This window comes from Perca fluviatilis, chromosome 2 (assembly GCF_010015445.1).
Source record: "Perca fluviatilis chromosome 2, GENO_Pfluv_1.0, whole genome shotgun sequence".
Lineage (NCBI taxonomy): Eukaryota > Metazoa > Chordata > Actinopteri > Perciformes > Percidae > Perca > Perca fluviatilis.
In genome coordinates this window covers 30034498-30058787 of record NC_053113.1, presented here as the reverse complement: position 1 = coordinate 30058787, position 24290 = coordinate 30034498, and the positions used below count along the sequence as shown (strand labels likewise).

Below are 24290 nucleotides of genomic sequence, written 5' to 3'. Positions count from 1 at the left end.
ACAATTCTAGCAAGAAAAAAAACATTCTAGACAATTATTTTATCAATTTATAGTGTGTACTTACAGAGCACTCAGCATGTCCTCTTCAGCTTTTCCTTGAGCCCTCTGCTGTTGCTGCTCCTCGTCTTTTAGAAAGCGCTGAAGTTGAGATCCCCTTCCCAGACACTGATCTAACCCTTCTATAGATGGTAGGCCCTCACTAGGGTTAATTATTGTTCGAGTGAAGTTGTAGTAGTAAGGGTCTTTACCCCTCATTCCACTGTCTTCATCATCTCCACTGTCCCCTGACGAAGAAGAGGTGCTCATATCATCTGCTCCATCCACCTGCCCCTCAGCTGACTTCTTGCGACCACCGGTCCGCCTCTTAACCACGGGCCCAGCTCCGTCCCCGCTGCCGTAGAAGGGAAGGTCCTCTTCGCCGTACGAGCGAACCCCGTAGAAAGGCGTGAGACCGAAAAACATGTTGGAGCGTGCGCGGGCACTGCGTCGAGGGTAGCGACGCTTGGCTGACCCTGAACCGTCACTGTCATCCTCGTGATGTTTATCATCCATGCCTCTGTCGTGGTCATCTTCTGGGCCATCACCCTCATCCTCTGTGCCTTGAGTGAGGAGGCTGTGGTGGTCCCGGAGCTCACTGCGTAAGTGCTCCTTGCGCAAATCGTCGTCCTCTGTCTGAGTCTGGGTGTCAGATTCAGAACTGTCACTGCTGCTGGCAGAGGGTGAGGAGAAGAGAGCGGAGCGGGCAGAGCGACGGGTGCCCTGGGCGGCAGGAGAGACAGTGGAGGTAGTGGTCGTGGGACAGGATGAAGAAATACCACCAACAGCGCTGGTCCCATTAGGGTCAGTCTTGATATCAGTCTTCAGTGGAGGTACGGTAGGGGGTTTAACTGATCTCTTTTTCTCTCGTGAGGACAACGACAGCTGGTTAGTTGTTGGTTTGGTGTGAGACTGGGAAGAGGTCTTCACTCCTTTTTCTGGAGCCAAACCACCCTGCTGCAGCTGCTGTAAGCTGTCCAGACTGGAGCTGTTCTTCCTCTCAGGACAGGAGTAATTTTCTCTGCTCTTTGAGGATGACCTGTCCCCTGCCTGGTTCTCAGGCTTCTCCCCCTGAGCCTTCCCATGGGCTTTGGTGCTGTTTCCAAGCACTGGAGCTTTGCTATTGCTGCTGTTGTGAGAGCCTGGGTTTGTAGCGTGTGCATTGGTGCTTCCAGTAGCCTTAGTATTATTGTTGAGAAGAGGAATTTTGTTGTTGCTGTTGCTGTTTTGGAGAGTCTTTTCTCTTTCACGGTCTTTGGACACCTCTCTGTTGCCTGCCGTCTTAACTTTGGGTTGTTTGTCTTTGGCAGCTGAGGCTGCAGCTGGGGAGGCCAGGTGCATGGAGCCTCGCTTGACAACTTCATCTTCTGCTGGTGCCCTCGACGACCACACAGGCTTCATAGCTGCTGCTGTGGCTGGACCTGATGAGTAATCGTTTGATTTCCGTGAATTGGACTTCTGAAATGGAGACTGTGGGGAGCCAGATTTCGCAACAACAGAGTCCTTATGGAGTGAAGCCGGCATTACATTTCCAGTGCCACTACTACTCTCCTTCCCTGAGCTGGGCTTGTCCTTAGACTGGGTGATGGGAGAGGTGGGTGTGGCCCGGTGACGAGGCAACAAACTTGCAGAAACATCCTGGTCTTTGCCTCCGTGTTTCCCTTGCTTGTCTGTTTGCTTGGTGCTTCCACCTCTCTGCTGACCAGTGAGAACAGCAGTGCCCACAGGAGGGGAGGACTGGCCAGAGCCTGCAGGTGCCAGTCTGGGGCTCTTACTCTCACCTCCAGCCTGTTTGGACTGACTGCCAGGGTTACTATCTTTCCCTGAGCCAGATTCTTTGTTTTTCTCTGTGCTTCTATAACTGGAATCTTTAGAGGGAGGTCGACTCTTGTCAGAGTCTCTGCTAGACGGTCTGTCTTTACCTTGGCCTGAGTCTTTTCCTGTTTCCCTGCTGTGTTGTCTATGCTTCTCAGAGTCCCTTAGCCCTGCATCTCTACTGAGAGACCTAGCTTTTTCCATGTCCTTATAGCTGGGATCTCTGGAGGATGATTTGCTTTTATCTGTTTCTCTATTGCTTGAATCTCTGCTTGCCTGTCTCCTCTTCTCAGAGTCTCTGTTTACTTGTCTCCCCTTTTCTGAATCTCTTAAGGGATCTCTACTGGGAGGTCGTCCCCTCTCAGAATCTTTCAGACCTGAGTCTTTACTCAAGAGCCTCCTCTTTTCTGGCTCTTTGGCTGGTATTCCACCCTTGTCAGAGTCTTTTTGCCCAAGTTCTCTGGATGATCTATTCTTATCAGAATCCTTAGGAGCTAAGTCTTGACTTGACCCCTTCCCTTTGTCTGCATCTCTCAACCCGTGGTCTCTGGATGGTTGCTGTCTGTTTCTGTCTGTGGAGAACAGTCTACCTCTTTCATCATCTCTCTGGACTGGACTCTTTGCTGACTCTTTGCTGAGGTGTTTGGACTTTTCGGGGTCTCTGGCAGGGGAGGGAATGAGGGGAGGGGGTGATGTAAGGGGTCTTGACACAATCTGAAGTGGGAAGGTCACCCCTCTCTGTCTGTTGAGCTGGTGGGGAGGAGGAGAGAGAGAAGGGGAGCTGTGGCGACGCGAGTCAATATTCCGCATGCTGGGGTTCACCATGGAGTCTCCTACTGTCACAATCTCATGGCTTTGGGGATGCGAGGTACCTCCTACAAAAAAAAAGAAATTGAAATTGAAATGAAGAGTGATTTCAAATTAATTTCTACAAATAAATAGCCAAATTATTTCAAATAAATAGTTCTAAAAATAAAAATAAAAAAAATTAATGCATATTTATACCAGGAGAGGGCATGGGCCTGGGCCCTAGTAAGCGCTGACAAGGGGGGTAACTGGGGTGTCGATTCCTGGTGTAAACCCTGAGCTTGGGGGTGTTGGTGGGGGAAAGGGTGTCAGAGCGCCTTGGGGATTCAAATGGATCTGGAAAGTCTAGGTATGTAATTGACACAAAACACAGCTTAGTTTCACACATTATAGTCCCAAATATGGTACCTACTGTAACACATTGAAACGTGAACTATGTTAAGTCACTATAGTCTGTAGTTTACCTGCTATTGGAGGTGGGCTGTGTGCTATAGTGCGATTCTCCTCAGGAGCCATCATGTTTTTCAGGTCAGACTCTACCACTGGAGGGTGACAAACTAGGATCCTACAGGTGTACACACAGCGCTTACGAGCATCCAAAGTACTCCAGTACACCCTTGAACACCTTGGAGAGAAGAGAATTTATTCAGTTTGCAATTTCCACTAGCATATATACTTTAATTGAAGGGGGAATAATAATGGTAGCACTAAAATAGCTAGAGAAGACAAGAAGAAAATAATAATAATACTTACTGGTATCCTACAGGGAAGAGTTTGCGTTTACAGTCTGAAAGTTCAGTCAGTATCCCCAAACAGTCAATGGTCATGGAGCCTGCAATGATGATATTTAAAATCAGCATTCAAGACACACTGGGAGTAAATCACAGAAATGGACGTTTTTGCACCAATATTTACCAGCGATTGACCTACCTATCATCATGTGGACATTTTCAGGCTCCAGTCCTGCCAGCCACTTCCTCCTGAGACTAATGCCCTCCAGGTCCACCAGGATCCTGCGGGTCACCTCAAACTCAGACACCACCTGGAGAAAAAACAGGAAAGGTCAAGATAAACTCAAGAATATCAAGTCACAGTTCCTGAACTGGCATGGTTGATCTATACAAGACACATACACAAGATTTACTCACTAGGTTTTAAATACTTGAACCTACTTTTCACATGGCTGCCATCTAACTGTACTAATGAGCTTTTAATTACATAGTAAATAATGAGATCTTCTTACTTCTCCCTTGATGAGGTCCCTGTGCTTTGGACAATAGACTTTCTTGTCCTCCAGGAAGACGCAGTGGGACTGGCGGGCGCACATGAAGTGATAGTTGCTGGTGCAAGAGGTGAGGCAGCAGCCAACTGTGGCCCCTGGCTTTTGACACTTCTCACAGCGCTGAATACAAAGTAGAAAAGGTTGTAAATGTCTGTCCAAATAAATAAACACTGAAAATAGAGTGGGAACCTGTGATGGACAAGGTGTCTTACCAGCTGTTTTCCCCTGAGAACAGCCATGTGAACATTCTTCAGAGAGCCGTCGTCGTCTTCAAAAACCTCAGCAGACCACAGGGCGCAGTTTACATGGGTCCACTCATTCTGACCGATGTACAACAGCCTGCCACTCTCCTGAAACAAACAGGCATGTTATACAAGAGACACAAAGTCATTATTATGTGTGTTAAAGAGAGTCAAGCAGATTCCTGACTCACATTAGTGTTCTCGTCCCCATACTTCAGACACAGAACACATTGCCTGTTATCACTAACGCCTGGCGGAGGAGGGAGCTCTTGGCTGTCTTCACGATCTGAAGAGAATCATTTATAAAAAAAAAACAGTAAGTGACAAGATGTGCAAAAAACAGTGTGCATGTAAAAATGTGTACATATATCTGCAGATTGCCTTACCGGGTAGGAGTGGATGTGGTGGGGGTAGAGCTGGAGGGAGAGAAGGGGGGGAGGCTGGAGAATCTGGTTCACCAGGGGTCTTGGGCCGAGGAGCTGGGATGATCTTTTTCATGAGGTGGGGGAGCTCAGCGCGGGAAAGCTCCTGTCTCTCCTGCCACTGGGCGTAGTTGTGGTCCAGGGATGGAGGCAGCACGGCATTCGGAAGAAGCCCACTGCTGGGAGACAACAAACCCAAAGAACTTCAAAATAGCCACACAAGTAATTATGTGGGTTTACAACTTCAGTGAAAGCCTAATGACATAAATAAAAAGTCTTCAGGAACACACTTCAGGGATAAGTCTGTGTGATGGGGATTGTTTTCACATCATTCAACACCCATCACCTGGCAAACCTTAGATTAATAGATAGGCAGCTTCAGTTGCGTAGGGTCGGGTTTACCGTAAATAAAAAACAGGTCTTTGTGATCATTATTGATCTTGACGATGTGTATCTTGAGATTTTGAAGAAAGTTACCTTTTTGCACAAGAAGTTATATAAAGTTAAGATGTTTTAGCTAAAGAATATCACCTAAAATGGCATGAAGTGTGACTGAATGAAATCTTGACACATAACACCATTGTTTCATTGTTAGGCTGTACAACAGCAGATCTCTTGGTTTGATCTACTCAATTAAACTCAATCAGACTGAGATGATGCAAATATATATTCTTAGGTCAGAATGAATGGACATTATGTATTTTGTATTCTTATTAAACTAAATCTAATGAGGTTAAATTTGATGTTTACTGTATATTTTAATGACAGAGGTGAAATCGATATAAAAAGACTGCTGTCTTTATGAAAGATAATGTATTTTCTACCATCACCACAAATGGGAAAATATCCCACAGGCAGTCACGTATTAAAGAAAAAAAAGATTGTGTGGCAGGTGTTGCTTTTTAGAGAAGATGCTTGAGATATGTTGGAAAGCACTGGAAGATTGTTTAATCCCTCAAAACTATCATACAGATTTAGTGCATTGCTGTGAGCATTTCAGGATTTCCCCCCCAAAAAAAGATATAAAAAGTCCTCTAAGTAGTATGTGAGGAGTAATAAATGATCAAATCAAAGGAGCTTTGCTAAGTAAAGTTTTGCCAAGTCAAGCCACAGTGGTCATTTGGTGTGATGTGTCAAGTGTCATACTAATAAGACAGCAGAGGCAACTAAACAGGCATCCATTCAATGATGGCCACAGGATCCACTGGATGGATCATTGACTGTCTGAGCTGGAGCACTGGTACATAACACAACAGACCAAACTGACAAGTAGACCACAATTAGACCACAATTAGACCACAATTAGACCACAAATATGTATCAAAGAGCCTTCAAGTGAAATGTGACCCTGTTACGGTTTGCCTCCCACAATGCCTGGAGGATAGGCAGAGTAAATGGTCTGGGAAAGCTGATATCTAAATATAAGCGAGCGAGTGACTGAGCGAATTAGTGAATGAGTGTGTGTGTGTAAAAATTCCAATATGCAGAGCAGTAAAACCATACCATTCTTTAACATATTGAAAAGTTCACATTGCAACAGAGTCTATGAGCTTTGAGGTATTCCTTCTAATAATAACAAATGATAAGCCTGTCATCTCTGTAAACAGCATCAATTATTCAATATGATCATTTCATTATTAATCACTGATGTGAAGGTATGGTGCACTCATCAATAGTGCTGCTGTCCTCCCTGAATAAGTTTGAAGTAAGTTCTCTCATTCTTAGACAAACTGAACTAACTTCAGCTAAGGGGAGATGATTTCATTGAGCCCGTATTTACAATCAAGTCAGCACATAAAAATATAGATGTTATAATATAGATGTCTTTTCAGTAGATATTTTAATAACTACATCAATTAGTGTTGTTCTGTGTGTAATTCCCGGCTCACATTCACCACTAAACTGTCTAGCGGGCTCATTAAACAAGAGAAACTGTGGAATCAATAAAATCAATAAAACTGGTACCTTTAATCACAGTAATGGTTGTTATGAGATGGGGCATGTTGAAATGAAAACAACTTTAATCTACTCCACTCAGTCCCTAATTTCTTAAATTGTGAAAAGAGTCTCTTTTGGTTTTTGATGTCATGGCTGAGAAAGCGTTTTAGTGGCGATTCCCAAAACTGAACATCACACAAAATTGTAGATTTCCTTAACCACTCAAAAAGATAAAGTGACGAACATATGAAATCCTGATCTCCCCCTTTGGCTGTTATTTCCACTCATTTTAATCAAAGGTTGTTGTTACAGTCAGCCCACACATTTTATAAATATTAGTTCACTGCTTTCTGGTTGCTTCCTATATACAGATGAATGTGCAGATTCTCCCAGAGAAACCACATCTTACTTCTCATTTCAATAATTATAGACCTACAGTTCTTGAAAACTGCAGTTCTTCACCAAGCTTTTTGGACGGGTTCACGTTACAGGAGTATTACATTTGAATGTTCTTCTCTGTAATTACAAGCATAACTTGCACTACAAGTTTGGAAAATAACGGCACATCACACACACTTCACAATACTATTAAGATTGAGAGCCTGTTATGGGTCGTTGCTTAAATATTGACTTTTGGAGTTTGTTCATATCAGTTTGAGGTTTCATTTTAACTGAATGCTGTATACTGAACACCATGTACTGACTACGGTGCGATAGACACTCACTTGGCAGAGACTTTTTGCCTTTCCCAGAGACGGGACTCTTTCACTTTAAACCACGGGAAGATTCGATCCATTTGCTGAAACAGAAAACATACGATGAAGTTTGCATATCAGCCTACTGTAGCACAGAACTGCATTTGGGGCGAGATTGTGGTTAGTGATAATGTAGCTTAACACGAGGGCCCTAGCTTGATGTAGAGCTGTAACAATTCCAAATTTTGCTGTACAATTAATTGTCTCAGAAATAATTGTGATTAACAATATAATTGTCTCTTTCAGTCCAGTTTAAAAAATGTGGTCATGTATTACTTTTGCAAACAAAACATCTTTTGGTTATATCACTATATATGTGACCCAGATAATGTAATACCACAAGTACACAGTCTATGAAGTAAACCACACCTCTTTATTGTCATAAAACATTGTATTATTTCTTAAATTAATATAAAACTGACAATTACCACCAACAGTCATAACCCTTAGAACCTTAGCTAATGTTGGCAATTAATTGCGGTTCAACAAAGAAATGGTGATTATGTAAAACAACTGCGATTAGACAATTATGTAATAATTGTTACATGCTCAGCTTGATGTTGCCATACCTTGACCAACATAATTAACCTATGCCTGCTGCAGGGGCACCCCAAACAGAGGATGTGTGTAAATTTGTGTGTGTCTCAAAAAAATATGACGGAATTTATGATAAACAACACATAAAAATGCTTGATATGACCCAAAATAGTACAATTGTCCTGCTGTCATTAAGGAATTTGAGAGTCCTTGTGAACTGCACTGTAATTCTGTTGTGTATTCAGTGGTGCTGACAGGACGGAAATGATCCAGAGTTGATTTGAGGTTCTTACCCGAATGAAGAAAGACTTGACCATGCTGTTGGCTTTCCTGCTCTCAGGCTGGCCACCGTCACTGTTGATGGCCGTCTGAATGATTCGTGTGATGTCATCACTAAACTCCAGCTGGGAGAGAAATAAGGAACCCACCCACACACACACACACACACACACACACACACACACACACACACACACACACACACACACACACACACACACACACACACACACACACACACACACACACACACAAAGAATGATTGTTAAAACAGTAACGTGATGATGAACACTGGTGGAAAGGCCATAGCTGCCGTAGCTGTCTATGTTAATTTACCGTTATACAGCACAGGCCTGACCATGCATTCAAGAGACGAGGACACATACAATATTGAAATCTACTAAAAAAAAGCTTTTACTGTAAATGCAGGCTGCTTTGCAAGAGCTTGTGATGGCGTGTGAATCAAACCTCACTACTGCAAACCCTGCATCAAATTGTTACTCATGTTCAGAAAATGTTTACCCATGGTTAGCTTGCATATATCCCTCCCATCCTTTAATACATGTACAGTAAATATATACACATATTAAGACATTTGACTAAAATATAGAGGCCAACACACTAGAGCTGGGCAATATATCGATATTGTATTGGTATCGTAATATGAGACTAGATATCGTCTTAGATTTTCGATATCGTAATTTCGTAAATGGCTTAAGTGTTGTCTTTCCCTGGTTTTAAAGGCTGCATTACAGTAAAGTGATGTCATTTTATGAACTTACCAGACTGTTGTAACTGTTCTATTATTTGCCTTTACCCACTTAGTCATTTTATGCACATTAACTCATGATTATTTATCAAAAATCTCATTGTGTAAATATGTTGTGAAAGCATCAATAGTCAACACTACAATATCGCTGCTTTATCGATATCGAGGTATTAGGTCAAAAATATCGTGACATTTGATTTTCTCCATATCGCCCAGCCCTACAACACACCTCTCATATGGTCTCATGAAACTACACCAGGTCCAGTTTGTCAGATCAGCAGAGACACTGCTCGAAAGATAACGTACTTACCACTGAATTGTAGCGCCCAAGATCCATCTTTTTCTCAACAGAGTCCAGGTCTGGAGGGAAGTCACTCGGAGGGGTAGGGGCGACTTCTGTCAGGACTGGAGGATCTGGGCCCTCCGGGGAACGACGGGATGGAAGACTCTCCTCTGTCTCTGGGTTCAGCTCGGGAGGCTTCACCGCCTGCCCCAAAACCAGAGAGTTACGCTGAGTAAAGATCTCACCATTATGTTAATTTAGCTGTTGCTGCTTCAGCTGTTTGTAACTGAATATGTTTATATTTTCATGCGTGCAGCACTATAAAAAGATCAAATACACCACAACAAAAAGAATGAATGTAAATCATATCATACTGTAATTTCAAACACAGCAATTTGTACTGAAACCACCGAAGAAGAAGAAGAAGAAGTATGTGCATCTAACCTGTCTGTAGCGTAACAGGTGTGAGGATGTGCGTGAGTTGAGCAGTGCAGTGAGGACATGGCGAACGCATCCCTGAAGCTCCCTCTCCAACGCCGTCCTCCACTCAGCCGGATGGCGTTCAGTACATTTGGTACACGTGTAGGCAACACTCTCTGGCAGCTTTGATAGAAGCTCGTACATTTCATCTGGGGGACAGCGAAAGATGACATTATTTCTCCCATTATCATCTCTCATCAGCATGACAGCACTCACAGGACAGCCTGTCAGTCAGCAGCACAGACACTGACGACTGACAGGACAAATGAAGTGCAACAAGTGCTGCTGAATATGAAATTCTGCACTCAGCTTATGAAGTACATAGAGTAAAATTTGTGTTTTAATACCTGTCAAGTTCTCACACTTGGCATGCACCCAATGGTTGCAACGGCCACACTCCATCATCTTGCTGTCATAGTCATCGTCATCATAGCACTTATCACACAGTGGGCAGAAGTTTCCTGAGAGAGAAGATGGAAATGGTATGCTATTAATGGCTGTCGCCTTCCTCAAGTTACTGATGAAGTCTTCAAAATACAGGTGAGATTCTTTTGTCTATTTAAATATTAGAGATGCACCGATTACAACTTTCTAGGCCGATTCCGATTGCCGATTTTCATTGAGTTAGGCCAGCCGATACCGATTTTAGCCGATTCCGATTAAATTTTTTCTAACACACAAATATTTATTTTTTTCTTTAATAAAACATTTTGCATAGAACATAGAAAAAAATTTTAACCGATAATGGATCACTATAAAATAGAACTATATAAATTACTCCTGGTGTGGGAAATTCACACACATCTATAGTGCAACGTTAGAACCATTTCCTGCTTTTCACATCCAATTTCCAACTAAAGAAATGTGATTTTGGTTTTTGGTGTCGTCCCTCATCACGCCCTACTTTTTCCTTGCAGGTGTTGCATATTGCAAACATGTTATCTTCTACACACACGCTGAAGAATTTCCAAACAGCTGACATGTTGCAGATTAATTCCCGAGGTTCCCTACATGTGCGAGAATAGCGCGGACACGCGCTTCACACCGCGAGCAGGTACGCGCGACACACGGCAGAAAAAGAGAAAAAGAGACTGTGCTGTCGCTTGTGTGCGTGCGTCCTTGAGAACTGTAACTCGTATAACTTATGTTGTCAGTTAATTGTAGCATTGACCGGCATGAAATCGGCATTATGTCAGACTGATCTGCCGGTCGCCGGTCATGGCTGAGCACGTGAAAACCGGCCAATTCTGGTCACCGGCCGGGCTATCGGTGCATCTCGATTAAATATTAGTGCTGTCAAACGATTAAAATATTTAATCACGATTAATCGCATTAATGTCATAGTTAACTCGCAATTAATAGCACATTTTTATCTATTCTAAATGTCCCCTGATTTCTTTTTGTCCCATTATTCTTTCTCATTTTAATGCTCTTATCAACATGGAAAAGTGGATTGGCTTGCTTTATTGATAACAACATTGGCATGTACTGTAGTGTTCAATTTCACACTAACATTCTCACTGGGACCCATTTAGCTATGGCTGCAGTAAGTTTGTTCTTAGTTGTGGTATCCATGTGCTTCTGTCTGAAGTCATCCATTGTCGCCTGGCTTTGACGAGGGGGCGGAGAATTCGCATCAGCTGTGTGCTTGGCCATCAAGTGGTATTTCAGATTGGACGTGCTGCGATGATAGCTCAGTTCACAACGACAAAACACACAAATCACTTTGGTCTTGTCAATGGAACCATTTGGCAACTTTTTAAAAGTAAACTTTCCATTCAGAATCTTATTGGCATCCATTTTGGCATCTCGCACTCGCCATCCACTCAAAACGTAACGTTAGCCTACTACTCTTTGGCCGGCTCACAAGCCCAAACAAGTGTGAACGGCGTGCCTGTTGTTTTGTTTCCGGTCTAGCTAGATCCGGTGTGGTGTTGTAGTTTTTCTAACGTTACTAGTTGTTGCAACAGCATGTGAAAAAAACTACTAAGTTTCCTAGGCCAAAAAGAACGTTAATCTCACGATTAAAAAATGTACGCCGTTAAAATGGGCTTGCGTTAACGCCATTAATAACGCGTTTAACTGACAGCACTATTAAATATTATTTTTGGGCTTTTATTTGACAGGATAACCAAGGACAGGAAAGGGGGTAGTGAGAGGGGGAACGACATGCATCAAAGGGCCGCAGGTCGGAATCGAACCCGGGCCATGCGGTAAGGACTGAGCCTTAGTATATGGGGCTCACACTCAACAAGGTGAGCTACCAGGGTGCCCTACAGGTCAGATTCTTAAGAAATCCTTAATTCTTTAATCTCAGAAAGAATACCAGTGGTGTATATGTACTGACTCCTTAACTGTGAACAGCATTTTGGGCTCCACATGCTTGTCACTTGCCTTTAGCAAAGAGTTTGGCACAGTCATGACACATGGAGAAGTCATGCGACCACTGGGCATCCCAGGACTTCCCAGGTTTAGTGGCTCCACAACTCTTACAACGCACACACTTGGTGCACACCTGAAAAGAAAAAAACAAATAAACAAGGTGGTGACTACATGGCAGAAATTTGCATCCAGTTGTGTAAAGAGCAGGAAAGGTGTGAAAGTGACACTGAGAGGAGTCAAATGTTTTCATAGACGCCTGTCAGAGGGTCCCAATCAATGTATAGTAAGTAGCGCTGTTGTGAGAGGCTGGAAAAATGTGTGAACAAATGGAGAGGTAAGAGAAAAATATATGAGTGTAATGCTAATAAAAGGTGAAAGGGTGAAGAGGAGTCTAAAGGAAGAGTGGGTGCATGCGTGTGTGTGTGTGTGTGTGTGTGTGTGTGTGTATCCATACCCAGACTCTCTTCTTCTTGGTGGGTCTGGTAGGGTGGTTGGGACCCAGGCACTCCGGGTGATAGCTGTTACGGCACTTATCGCACTCTAGCAGCTGCTGCTACAGTGACAGAGGCCAAAGGTGAGATGAGATTATTTAAATATCAAAACTGGCAACATATACATGTTAATGCCCAACAAACACACAGTTCTGTTCACAGCAAATTAGATACAAATGTCACCTGCTTTTGAGCTGTAATGGTAGTGTTTACCTTAGCCAATCAGCGTTGTTTTGAAATGAATGAAGAAACAAGATAGATGCAATGTTTTCAAAAGAGGATCAGTGAATCTAAAATGCTATGCAGAGATTTTAATTTAAGATTTTAATTTTACTACATTGCTGCCACCAGTTTATCAAGGGGCACATTCATAGTGGGCTTCATGGATCACCCATGGACCATCGAACATCATTATCAAAGGCATTAGCTATAGTGTGAGATGTTTTTGGCAGGTTTTGTAGACAGCCACTTCAGTCAAGTTTTTCCTGTGGCTTTTGGTCAACACAACTAGCTTTATAACACACACAGAGCTGGGCGATATGGAGAAAATCAAATATCACAATATGTTTGACCAAATACCTCAATATTGATATTGCAGCAATTATGTAGGGTTGACTATTGGTGATTTCACAAAATATTAACACAATGAGATTTTTTTTTATAAATAAACATCAGTAATGTGGATATAATGACTGAGTGGGTAAAGGCAAATAATAGAACAGCTAACAGTCTGGGAAGTTCAGAAAATGACATCACTACTGTAATGTAGCTTTTAAAATCAGGAAACACTACGATATTTTGATCTCCAAAATTTAAGACGATATCTAGCTTCATATATCAATATAATATCAGCATTTTCTTTTTCATTTGCAAACCTAGAGCCATACACACATACTAAGAATAAAAAGCCACAGACAAGGTAACAACTGTTTCATGAGACTTTCTCTCTATTTGTCTAGCAACAAAACTGTCCTTAAAAGGTGCTCTTAGCGATGTCACGCGTTTTTTAGGCTAGGGGGGAGATGAGGAGATGAGGAGGACGCGAGCTAGCCTTGTTTTGTTTGACAATACTTTGAACGTCAACAAGAAGTAACGTCACCCAAATTCGCTTTGAGCACCTTTAATGTTTAAGGTGCATTAAAGGTACCCTGTTGATTTTTTTGGCCACTAGTAGCACTATGGAGCAATATTTTATAAGTGTGGGTCCCTGTTTTGTTTGTTCTCGTCCACTTGTACAAGGGTGCACCTGCATCCGCATGCAGGTGACGCGATACACATTCCTGTCAATTGTTTCACGCTATTCCAATCTACAGGTGGCGGTAACATGCCAAGAAACACAGCAATGCATCAGCAAAGGCAGGGCAGAAGAAGAAGACTGCTTGCAAGTAAACATCGATATAAACAATGCAGGCTTTAAATGTTTAAGAAAAATCCACTTTGCAAATGTTTTTTGAGGAAGGGAATGCGCTCAACACGTTTGTTAGGCCTCAAGGACAAAGAAATGTGTGAAAATGTTAGGTGAGTAATACTGAATGGAAACAGAAACTTTGAAACTTCACAGGGCACCTTTAAGTATACTTTTTAAGATCATCTAGCACACATTTCTGTGAGATATTATGTATCTGCAGCAGCTTGAAATTCCAGTAGCCTCACCAGGAGCTGAAATTTCCGTCTCTCAGTGCCATGCACTGCTGTGGAATCAGAGTGCCAGAGACCTGCTGCTGTCGAGGCAGTTCTTTGGTCACAGATACAAGCCAATCAAAGTACTAAATGACGTAATGCCCATTTAGGTAGAGATTTATTTCTAGTTGCCAGAAATCCATTTCTTAGCATTCAGATCATGTCCATACAAGGCTCACACCATGCACATTTTACACAGGACTTGAGTTAAATAATAAAATCATGGCAGGAATCCAAGAAGCTGATTAAGTGCTGTTCATTGGCAAGGCTAGCAGGCTTATTTCTAGGGAAGATTGTCCAGTCTTTACACACTGTCACTCCACACTAAGCTTCTTTTGTGTACAACTCTCAAATGAACAGAATTGTACTGAATGGCTTACTTTAGTTTTCTGGTGCTGGCGTCCACAGGCCTGGCAGAACCTGCATCGTCGACAACACCAGTTCTCAAACTGCTCCTGGAGAGGGCGCTCTGACTCCCCCAGGCAAAAGAGATGGAACGGTTCACAGCATACCTGGCAGAAGACAAACTATAGATAGAGAGAAAGAGAGAGAAACAACACATAGGGAAAGGTAGGCGGAGAAAGGCAGACAGTTAGAATATAGGTTTAACCATTGCTCGGACAAGAACTTTAAAAGCAAACGTTTTCAACGCAATGACCCTTTTTATTACCTCAACATTTCCACTGCTTGCACATAAGAAGCAGAGCACCCGGGGCGTAACAGGCACAGAGGTGAGCAGGCTGAGGCCGCCAGCCTCCCACACCTTCTCCACATCATGGTCCCTTTTAAAATCCACTCTGATACGATGCACTCCGTCGCAGGGCGCTCTGGACTTCGCCTGGCCCCTAGTCGAGGGAGTGCTTAGCCAGTTTAAAGTACTGCTGCTGGTGGGTTTAGTGGTGAGCGGCTTCTCGTGTTGAACAGACAAGAGGAGAGAGACAGAAGAGTGTGAATATCAGAAATTATACGTAATCTATACAGTGAGAAATAAAAGATTTGATGAGAATTACAGTATGTGGACATGAACAAATAAAAAGCAATTGGATAAAGCTCACACATTGACTACTTCCTACCTTGTCTTTTAGTCTCTGTTTAGGAGATGGAGGAACAGAGCGAGATGTTGGCTTTTTCAACTGTTTTGATTCAACTGTGAAAAAGAGACAGGACATACCATTCAAATAAGAACAAAGTTAAGTATACTATATATATATTCATTTTGTAAAAGAGGACAAAAAAGTCTGACCAGTTTTTTACCTGTATCTGAATAGGTTGTAGTTGAGCTCTGCTGATGCGATGAGTGCTGCTGGGGCTTCTTCTTGGGCTCGCTCAGAGGAATCTTGGGTGAAGCATCTTTTTTTGAAGTGGCCTGACTGGTAAGAGGACGTTGCTGCTGCTGCTGCTGCTGCTGTTGTGACGGTTGATGAGATTGCGTAGACTGGGAGGGGGAATTCTGGGATGAAGATGACGGGGAGGAAGATGATGAGGATGAAGAAGATGATGAAGTGGAAGAGGAGGATGACGAGGACGAGGAGGAAGAGGTTGGTACAGACTGCTGTGGTTTGTGTCCCTTCTTACTGGTGACACTGCTCGTGACTGGGAGCTGTCGGGCATCTGGTGTCAGGGCTGGAGACTGAGTATGGGCTGCGACTGTGCTGGGCGCCTGAGGGGGTTCCACTGGGGCAGGGGAAGATGCGAGGGCTGGAGATGATTGCTTTGACAATGGCTGCTGCCTTGACTTCTCCTCTCCCACCTTGAGTGGAGGAGTTTCACTCTTTTTGCTGGGAGGCTCCTCCTTTGGTGGTGCAGGAGTGGGTTTAGGGCCAGAGTCTGAGATCGGTCCTTTTACCGGATTGAGACCCTCCTTCTTCTCAGACAACTTGTTCTTTTTCTTGTCTTTCTTGCCTTTGCCTTGCTTCTGAAGAAACATCTTTGAGGGCATCCACTGCAAGTTCTGACACTTCCTCATCCTGTAGACAAAATTCAACCTTTTAATTTCTTAAAAATCCCATTAAAAATGAAAGTTATAAAATGTTATTTAAGACTTGCTTAAAAATTACAATGACATATTGTGTCAAACAGCTCATAAACTAAGACTCACTTGCAGCATTGCTTTTTAATGTTTCGTCCTCCAAATTTAGGCTTGTCGAGACAGTTGGTACAGACACCGCAATCTTCTGGAACTTGGCAGCCTGAGCATTGGCCACAGCGGCGCGACCGGCGCCCCTTCTTGGGAGGAGCTTCTTGAACGGCCTTTTGCCGTGTCTCCCGTGGCTTAATGGGAGGGGACTGAGGCTCTGCCTCCTCGGAGCCTGCTACTGATGACTTGTCTGTAAGAAGAGATACATCACAAGAGAGATCATCATTACTGACCCACAGTAGCTCAGAAATGCAAATTGTTGCTAAGCACATTTAAGAATTACAAATGTACAATGTTGTAGAAAAAAATTTGAACCAATACAGCCAATAATTTAACACGTGTAAACATTGGATTAAGGATTATTTTATATGACATATTGCCTTAAACTATAGCACTTCAGTGTCTTCCTAACATTTTATTACAATCTCCTCAAGGTAAGATACACTGTTCCTGTTGTTCAATGGACAGCTCAATCTTAAAAAAAAAAAAAAAGATTTAAAAAGTCTTAAAACTAGTGAAAATCAAGGCTTTTACATTTTTTTCTCAGCTGTGTGAACAGTAGTCATAGCTAGAGTTTCAGTGGAAAGAAATACTTCCATTTAAAATGTATTTGACTACATCTACTATGTCACACATAATATAATGTGAGATGTCCAGGAGCTTGTCTAAAACACAGATGTGCTCAGATTAAATGACCAGGCAAACATGGGAATGATAAAACTGAGCTACTGATACCGGCATCAGGCCCTCTTGCCTCCCAACAACTCACATTTTCCCACATGGCATGAAAGCAGTCAAAATAACAGGAAGGATGCAGCCAAACTCTGCTCGTTCCATCACCACTTCACTGTGTACTTGTGCTCTCATTGATGACTGGATTTCTCTGCTCTTGTGATTAGTCCATCATCGCTGCATGCTGCAGAACTTTTTCAGGACTCACACAGATGTTGGGTCATAAATGCTCACCTCAGACTGTTCTAGTCAATCAGAGTGCTTTACATTAGGGGTGGCCGATAGGGCCCTAAAGTAATATCCCGATATTACAGAGTATTTCTGCTAAAACAATATTCTTGATGATATTATTATTATTGTTTCTGTTTACTAACTAAAGAACTGAGATCATTTTTGTTTAGTTTTTAATGAATATGAAAGCAAACTGTTAGGTTTACGCGGACATATAAATACCTGGTGCTTCTGCTTGAGGTGGTTAAATAAGTCATTTCTTACATATTACCGTAGTTTGTTGTATAGCTGATATTTTGTAACTAAACAATTTCCACACTACTGGAGTCGCTTCCCTTTTTGGAACTAGCTCATCTGGTAGCCATTTCGCTTTCAGCCAATAGTGTTGTTGCTGTGCGTAACGCTATGACATCATTATGTCAACAAGTCGGAATATTGCCATTATCATGATAGGAATTTCTGTATGATATTAGGAATTATACCGGTGTTATCGTGATCAATATGATATGGCACACGCCTACTTTACATTAAACCTGTCAACACATCACCCAAACAAACCTTAAATCTATGTCGAGCAGTGGTGCTAACAAAAGCCCCCACTCAGATTAGGCAAGTCTTGTGTAAAGTTTTATCGACTCTTATTCAGTATTTTCCTGTACTGCTATCAATAAAATTGTTACAGCGTGTGTGAGGGCTAAGAGGTTGTAATCCACATGCAGGTCAAATGAGAGGTAAGTTGAGTGGGACTCACCATCATTCCCCATGGAAGATAGGATCTTCTCTCTCTCCTCCCAGGGCAAGGCACTAAGTGTGGGCATGTCGTCAGGGAACACTGCCCGATTACGGCCAAGAGCCACAGCTGCACGACGACATACATGCTTGATGCGTGGACCGCGGACTGAGGCCTCTGACGAGTCACTCTCTTGACCCTGCTCACAAGCACACATCACCACAAAAAGTGAGACAGATATTTGAAGAGCATGCTTCATAATAATCACAATTGCAAAGACAATCATACACCACCACAAATGTAAAATGCAACAAGCTGACCTTTTGGGATGCTGCTTATGCCCTTCTGAAGTTAATTTCAGTTTTTTCACAAAACCAAATTAAACCATTATCTCTGCACAATGTTCAATAAATAGGAGGATGAGGTGGCAGAGAGTGTCAACACTAGAGCTTGGGCCAAGGCTGATGATAAGGGAATTTTTCTTTTCTTGAAAATGTGCAATGACTGCCTATAACCATCTAATGTTTATATAAACAGTAAAATAACAGAGGGCTATATTCTGGAAAATACTTTCAAAAGCACAGCCGGCAGCTTTCTGCATAATGTATGAGGCAAACAGAATTCCCCTTGAGTAACACCCTCTGTGGGACTTTCCTATTATCAAGTTTCACTTTGAATACAAACACAGATTTCTATATATAGAAAATATTCAGAGCATCATGTAAAAGTCACTTGCTTGTGGCTATATGATGAGAATGATGAGAACGGAGAGGCTTTGTTGTGGAGAAACAATAACTATGACAAAAAACTGACCTGGCCCTTCAACTGCTCTGCAGGCTTCAGCTTACTCTTCTTTATCTCGAAGAGCTGGGCTTTGGCCTTCTTCAGTAGTCCAACTACCCGCTTGTCGGTCACAGGCTGTTTCTCTGCCTGTGCCAACATTGATCCAAGAGAGGAAACAGGGAGCTGTTGTCTGCCTGGCTGCCCTGGAAGGCTTGCCGTCTGCTGGCTCGGAGCGCTTTGTTTCTCTTTCTCCTTTTCCCCATCCTCCATCTCTGCTCCTTTCTCAGAGGGTCTGCCTTTCTTAGATAGACGTCCTTTAGCAATGGACATGGGAACAGTGGAAGGGGACCCACGCAAATCTGAGGAAGCAGTGTCAGAAACCATATCAACTGATGTTGATTTTTTTCTCCCTGGAGCCTTTTTTGTAGCAATGGATAAAAGAGCATCTTCGGAGTCCCTCCCGTCCACAGTAAACATGCTGGAAGGTGCATTGGGGGAGCCATCTGGTGTAGAAACTTTACTTCTTTTCTCCAAATCCTTCCTCCCTTCCCTCTTATTTTCCTTCTCTTTCTCTCGATTTTTCTCAGAATCCCTTTCTTTTTCCTTTGATGCAGGGTCCTGGGGAGCTGACAAGCTTTTTTCTTTACCTCCTTTCCCAGCTCCTCGCACAGTGTCCTGGGCACTGGAAGGAAAGATAGGGAAAAGTGGTGAAGAAGTGGATGATGCAGTTGACAAAGGAGGTGGGTTTCCAGCAGCCCCTCTCCTGCTATCAGGTGTCCCTTGTGGGGCCAGACCCATGGATACGGTGGAGAAGGTGCTGAAAGGAGGAGTTAAGGCACAAGTGGCTAGTGGACTTGCAGAAACCCCTGGCAAAGAGCTGGAGTTACTACAGGACGTCAGCACAGACATCTCAGAGGAGCCTTTCCCCATAGACATCGGGCCTCCTATTTGGCTGCTGCGTCTGGTCATTGAGTGGGAAGGAGACCGCGGATGGCTACGTACTGTTCCCGAGACCGGTCGTCTCCTGCGCCGCGAGGTTCTGCTGGAGCTAGAGGACGTCTGGTGTGGGGAGAGAGAGCCAGGGCTGCTTCCAGAAGACGACTGCAGTGTAACCGACTCAAATATCCGAGAGTGGGCCTCGCTGGGTGTAAACCGTGGAGCACGAAGCAAAGGGCTGCGCTTCTGGTGTGGTGGATCAAAACGGGATGAAGAGGGATGTTGGTGGTGAGTGTGTGAGTGAAGAGGGGCAAATAGACGTGTCCCTGTTCCTGTTCCACTGCCTGGTGCAGGGAACACCACTGGAGCGGCTCCCCCTGCTCCACTAACACCTTGGGGCAACAGCCCCACGTCTTCGGCCGTGAGAGGAGGAGGGCGGAAGTTGTCAAATATGGGCTTGCGAATGAGGCCCTCCTTTGCATATTTAGCTGAGGAAAAGTACTGCTGTTCAGTGTGGGACAGGGAAGTCCAACGGAAGGTCGGCTCCCTCAGAATTGAGCGGCTTCGTTTGTCTGACGAGCTGGACAGCACTGATGGTCCAGACAGGAATGGAGGGATGGGGTGAGTCATCCAGGGTGACTGCGAGTGGTGTTCACTGATAGCAGCTGTATTGGAAGAAGCTGACTGTGGAGGCTGTGGAGGGGTGAGGAGAGGGGGAGGTGGAGGTGAAGACGAGGAGGAGGCTGTGGATGAAGCTTGCTGGGAATTTACAAGTGTAGAGGAGGACATCAGCACTCCTGTTGGTGGGCTGATTAGAGGTTTTTTAGCCCCACTGCTAAGAGTCTCCCTCACCCTCTGGCTCTGGCTTCCCCGGCCGACCCCCTGTCCCCTCCGACCTCGCCGACTCCTCTCGGCCAACACGTGCTCTGGCTCAGAGGGAGGAGAGGGAGGCCGTGAGCTGTGGACCAGGTTGGCCTCCCTCTCTCCCTGCGAGGACGGAGAGTGATCCTCTGGCTCTGACAAAGCCTGTGTGGCCTCAGAAGCCTGGGAGTCGCATGATGAGTCATCCAAGCTGGGACTGCTGGACCTGGAAGACTCTGCAGAGGAGAGCTGGGAAGAATGTTGTGACACAGCACTTGAGCCGCAAGATGCCGCACTACTGCTAAATCGCCCATTGGCGGCGTTGTTGGTGCTGTTGAGCAGACTGGCGGCTGTTGATGGAACAGTGGGGATAGGGGCAGGAGGTGGAGGAGGGGGGAGGGAGTCAATTGGAGCAGTGGTGCCAGTGCTACTAACAGCAGGTGTAGAGGAGACCAGTACAGGAGAGGGGGAAGAGGAAGTGGTGGAGGTGGGTTGGGCAGATGTGGAGACAGATGAGGGGGTTGTTTCTAAACGTGCTATCTTCATATGAGGTGGCGGAGCTCCAAAGCTGCCCTCATCTTCAATGAAGCGCTTGGGGGTTTTGATGATGCGAAGAGAGACTGTGCTGACCACAGGCATGATGAACTGTCTAATGTTCTTTAGCTGGGTCTTCCTGATGCCAGCGTCAATGGCTCCTGTCCCACTACCCCCGATGGCTACAGCTCCTTTCTCCAGTCTCTTCTGCGCTCCTTTCTTAGCGCGCTGCAGCAGCTGTTTAGCAATGGTTGCATCAGTGCGTTTAGAAGAGGGGACAATCCTAACAGGCTTTCTATGGCGAGGGCTTTTTCTGAGGCCCACTGTCCTGCCTGGCTTGGAGGGAGACGGGGAGGCAGGTGGATTGGAAGAGTCCTGTTCCTCAGCACCATCCGCATTCCTCAGCATGGGCTGCTGAGGAGTGTGTGGTTCTGTGCCTCTATCCCCCCCTCTGACCCTAAAGACCTTATGTTTCCCTTCCCCACATTCAATGGAGGTAGACAGCTGTGCAGCAGCAGCAGCAGCAGCAGCTGCTGCCGCCTCAGCTTTGAGACGCTCAGCTGAAGGCGGTCGCCCGCGTCTGCGTCTGGGTACACCAGGCAAAGTCTTGAGCCGTGACTTGAGAGGGGCGAGTTTAGTTGCTCTCAGCCTCTTCAGGTTGGTAACTTTGGAGTCACCCCGCCCACCTTTGGGAATCTTTGCCTCTGTGTCATATGGCTGAGCAGAGCCCAGTGGCATCCTCCTGGTGCCCTTTCTGTCCTTGTCCTCCTCTGTGTCCATGCCCAATTCAGACCCAGCCTGCCTACTGTCATCCCCTGCTGCATGGCTGCCTGCACTCCAAGCTTTCTTGCTACTTGAAGACGGGGGTCGACCTCTTCTCTTTTCCCCGGTGCCAGGTGGCCTCCCAGGCAGCCTTTTCACCTTCTCAGATGGCCTTTCAGGGCCCTCAGGTTTTGCCTGTGTGGGGGAGGGAAGGGAGGAGGGGGAAGGTAGACTTGCAGTAGCTTTCTGGGCAGTCAGGGCCCGTGGGGGACGGCCTCTAGGCTTCTTCTCCTGTATGGGTGGACCTGCTGATAAAAACAGAGACAATTTAGTTAGCATGGAAGCGAGAGATATAGACAACCTTTACAGGCATAAGCATCTCGAGACAATAGGAAGCTCCCTGATGAACCAGTAGGGAGTTACTTTTAAGTAACTTTACCTGAAGGGGTTGTTGAAGGGCTCTGTATTCTTTTCTCCTCAGCCACTGGTCCAAATCCTCCAAACGCTTCTTCCTACATAAAAAAGAACACTTATGAATGTTTTGTGACCATACAGTTTTTTGTAATGCTAAAATTGAGGGAACAAGCAATGTTGGTTAACAGGTCAAATCATCCATCATGGCACATAATTGTCAGTTGGCCTAGATGTGCAACACTTGAGTCATTTTTGAAGTCAGACTATAGGCTATAATGATGTCCTAAATCTCACTTTGCCTGCTGGCTTACTCTGGTGCTCTCATGTTTCTCGGGCTTTTGAGATGACATGCCGACAGTTGGAGAAAGCTCAAACCACAACAGACAAATCTTACTGAATGACTAACACGTCGTACTGCGTTCCTGCTCCCTGAGGACAGGAAAATGCTAAGGTGGTTGGTCATACATAAACAGCTAGAAAGACAACCAGAGCAAAGACACACAAAAGAAAAAGAAGCATGTATTCTATAACCATTTGAGCAGCCTTGTAAGGTTTTAATGCTCATTACACATCAGATTACGTGTGGCGAGTGTGGCTTGAGGGTGGCACCAGAGGAAAGGCAATGTTGTTGTCTAAATGTAAAGGGTTTATCCTATGTACAGTTAACATCTCAGATGGAGCTTATCAGACTCAGCTGTACATTCTCAGCTTTGGTTAAACTTTCATCAGTCTCAGCTTTGACAGCCTCAGAAGTACTGTACTTTTAATAAAAGTTTACTTTACATTACATGTCATTTAGCTGAAGCTTTTATCCAAAGCGACTTACAATTGCTATATACGTCAGAGGTCGCACGCCTCTGGAGCAACTAGGGGTTAAGTGTCTTGTTCAGGGACACATTGGTTGATGTATCACAGTGGGATTCAAACCGACCAAAGGCGTGTGTCATATCCACTGCGCCATCACCACTTGTTGTTGACACACATGTTAAGCCTCTAACATGTTAGCATTTTACTTTGCTAACATTACCCTACATTTGTTTGCATGATAATATGCTTAAGCGACTTTGAGTTAGTGAAAAGTGCTATATAAATTAAATGTATTATTATTATTATTTACCATGTTAGTATGACATGCTTCCACCATGCGTTATTATTTAATTTGTTTTTTTTTCTTTAAAGATGACCTCGTTCCAAACACTTAGGTTTTTTTTTTCTTCGGTTCTTTTTCACCCCCCGGCACCTCCCCCAGAAGCTTTTTCAGCTGGGTCTAACATGGATGGGAGAGTTAGTATATAGAGTAGCGTTATCAGCTGAAGTGGGGGGGTATAGTTAGGGGGGGGGCTAATGGATTCGTTCTACCAATATAGCCCGAAATGAGTGTACAAATAGGTTAGACTTATAAATGATGTTATTTAAAGTTTCTAAAAAATGGGTTGTATGTTTTTTTTTAGGTACACCAGTAGTTTATGAACACTTGCCTGCTGGCTTCTGCTTCTGCTGCTGGGTTACTATCGGCAGTAAGAGTGCTTAGGGCCGTTTCACAAATTACAACACGAAAAGAGAGATGCAACAAAAATATTTATTAATTTAATGATTAAATAAGGTAATGTCTCCAAACTTACCTCAATTATAACTTGTCTCCTGCTAGTTATTCTACAGTACTTACTTTAAAAAATAAGTTAAATTAAAAAATATTTTGTTGCATCTCTTTCGTGCGGTAATTTGTTGACGTCCCTAAGCACTCTGTCTTAGAGCAGCAACAACAACAACAGCAGAGAGCAGAAGCCAGCAGGCAAGTGTTATTTACATAAACTTCTGGTGTACTTACAAACTTTACAATCCATCGTTTTATGAGTGCATAACCTATTTGTACTACTGTAGACGTTTGGTATCATTTCGGGCATTATTAGTGGGGTAATGTTAAGAGACACTTCGGATCCATTAGCCCCTGCGCTAAGCTATTCAGCTGATA

General features: G+C 44.1%; 1 protein-coding gene across 8 annotated transcripts in view; it reads right to left on the bottom strand.

The window, feature by feature from the left end:
- kmt2a (lysine (K)-specific methyltransferase 2A) overlaps positions 1–24290 on the bottom strand; it is a 50613-nt gene that overhangs the window by 10474 nt on the left and 15849 nt on the right. For 2 of the 8 annotated variants that reach the window (XM_039823960.1, XM_039823924.1), the window contains exons 2-25: positions 22344–22416; positions 18842–22212; positions 18050–18227; positions 16297–16525; positions 15453–16165; positions 15272–15345; positions 14869–15105; positions 14579–14725; positions 12482–12580; positions 12040–12160; positions 9993–10106; positions 9610–9794; positions 9193–9369; positions 8128–8238; positions 7268–7341; positions 4569–4783; positions 4374–4468; positions 4153–4290; positions 3902–4060; positions 3589–3700; positions 3412–3490; positions 3123–3283; positions 2857–3003; positions 65–2726 (exon numbers count right to left, since the gene is read on the bottom strand). In XM_039823960.1, the coding sequence (XP_039679894.1) occupies positions 65–2726; positions 2857–3003; positions 3123–3283; positions 3412–3490; positions 3589–3700; positions 3902–4060; positions 4153–4290; positions 4374–4468; positions 4569–4783; positions 7268–7341; positions 8128–8238; positions 9193–9369; positions 9610–9794; positions 9993–10106; positions 12040–12160; positions 12482–12580; positions 14579–14725; positions 14869–15105; positions 15272–15345; positions 15453–16165; positions 16297–16525; positions 18050–18227; positions 18842–22212; positions 22344–22416 (9671 nt within the window). The remainder of the gene's footprint in view (positions 1–64; positions 2727–2856; positions 3004–3122; positions 3284–3411; positions 3491–3588; positions 3701–3901; positions 4061–4152; positions 4291–4373; positions 4469–4568; positions 4784–7267; positions 7342–8127; positions 8239–9192; positions 9370–9609; positions 9795–9992; positions 10107–12039; positions 12161–12481; positions 12581–14578; positions 14726–14868; positions 15106–15271; positions 15346–15452; positions 16166–16296; positions 16526–18049; positions 18228–18841; positions 22213–22343; positions 22417–24290) is intronic. The other 6 variants (XM_039823967.1, XM_039823934.1, XM_039823984.1 and 3 more) reach the window with 5 other exon arrangements.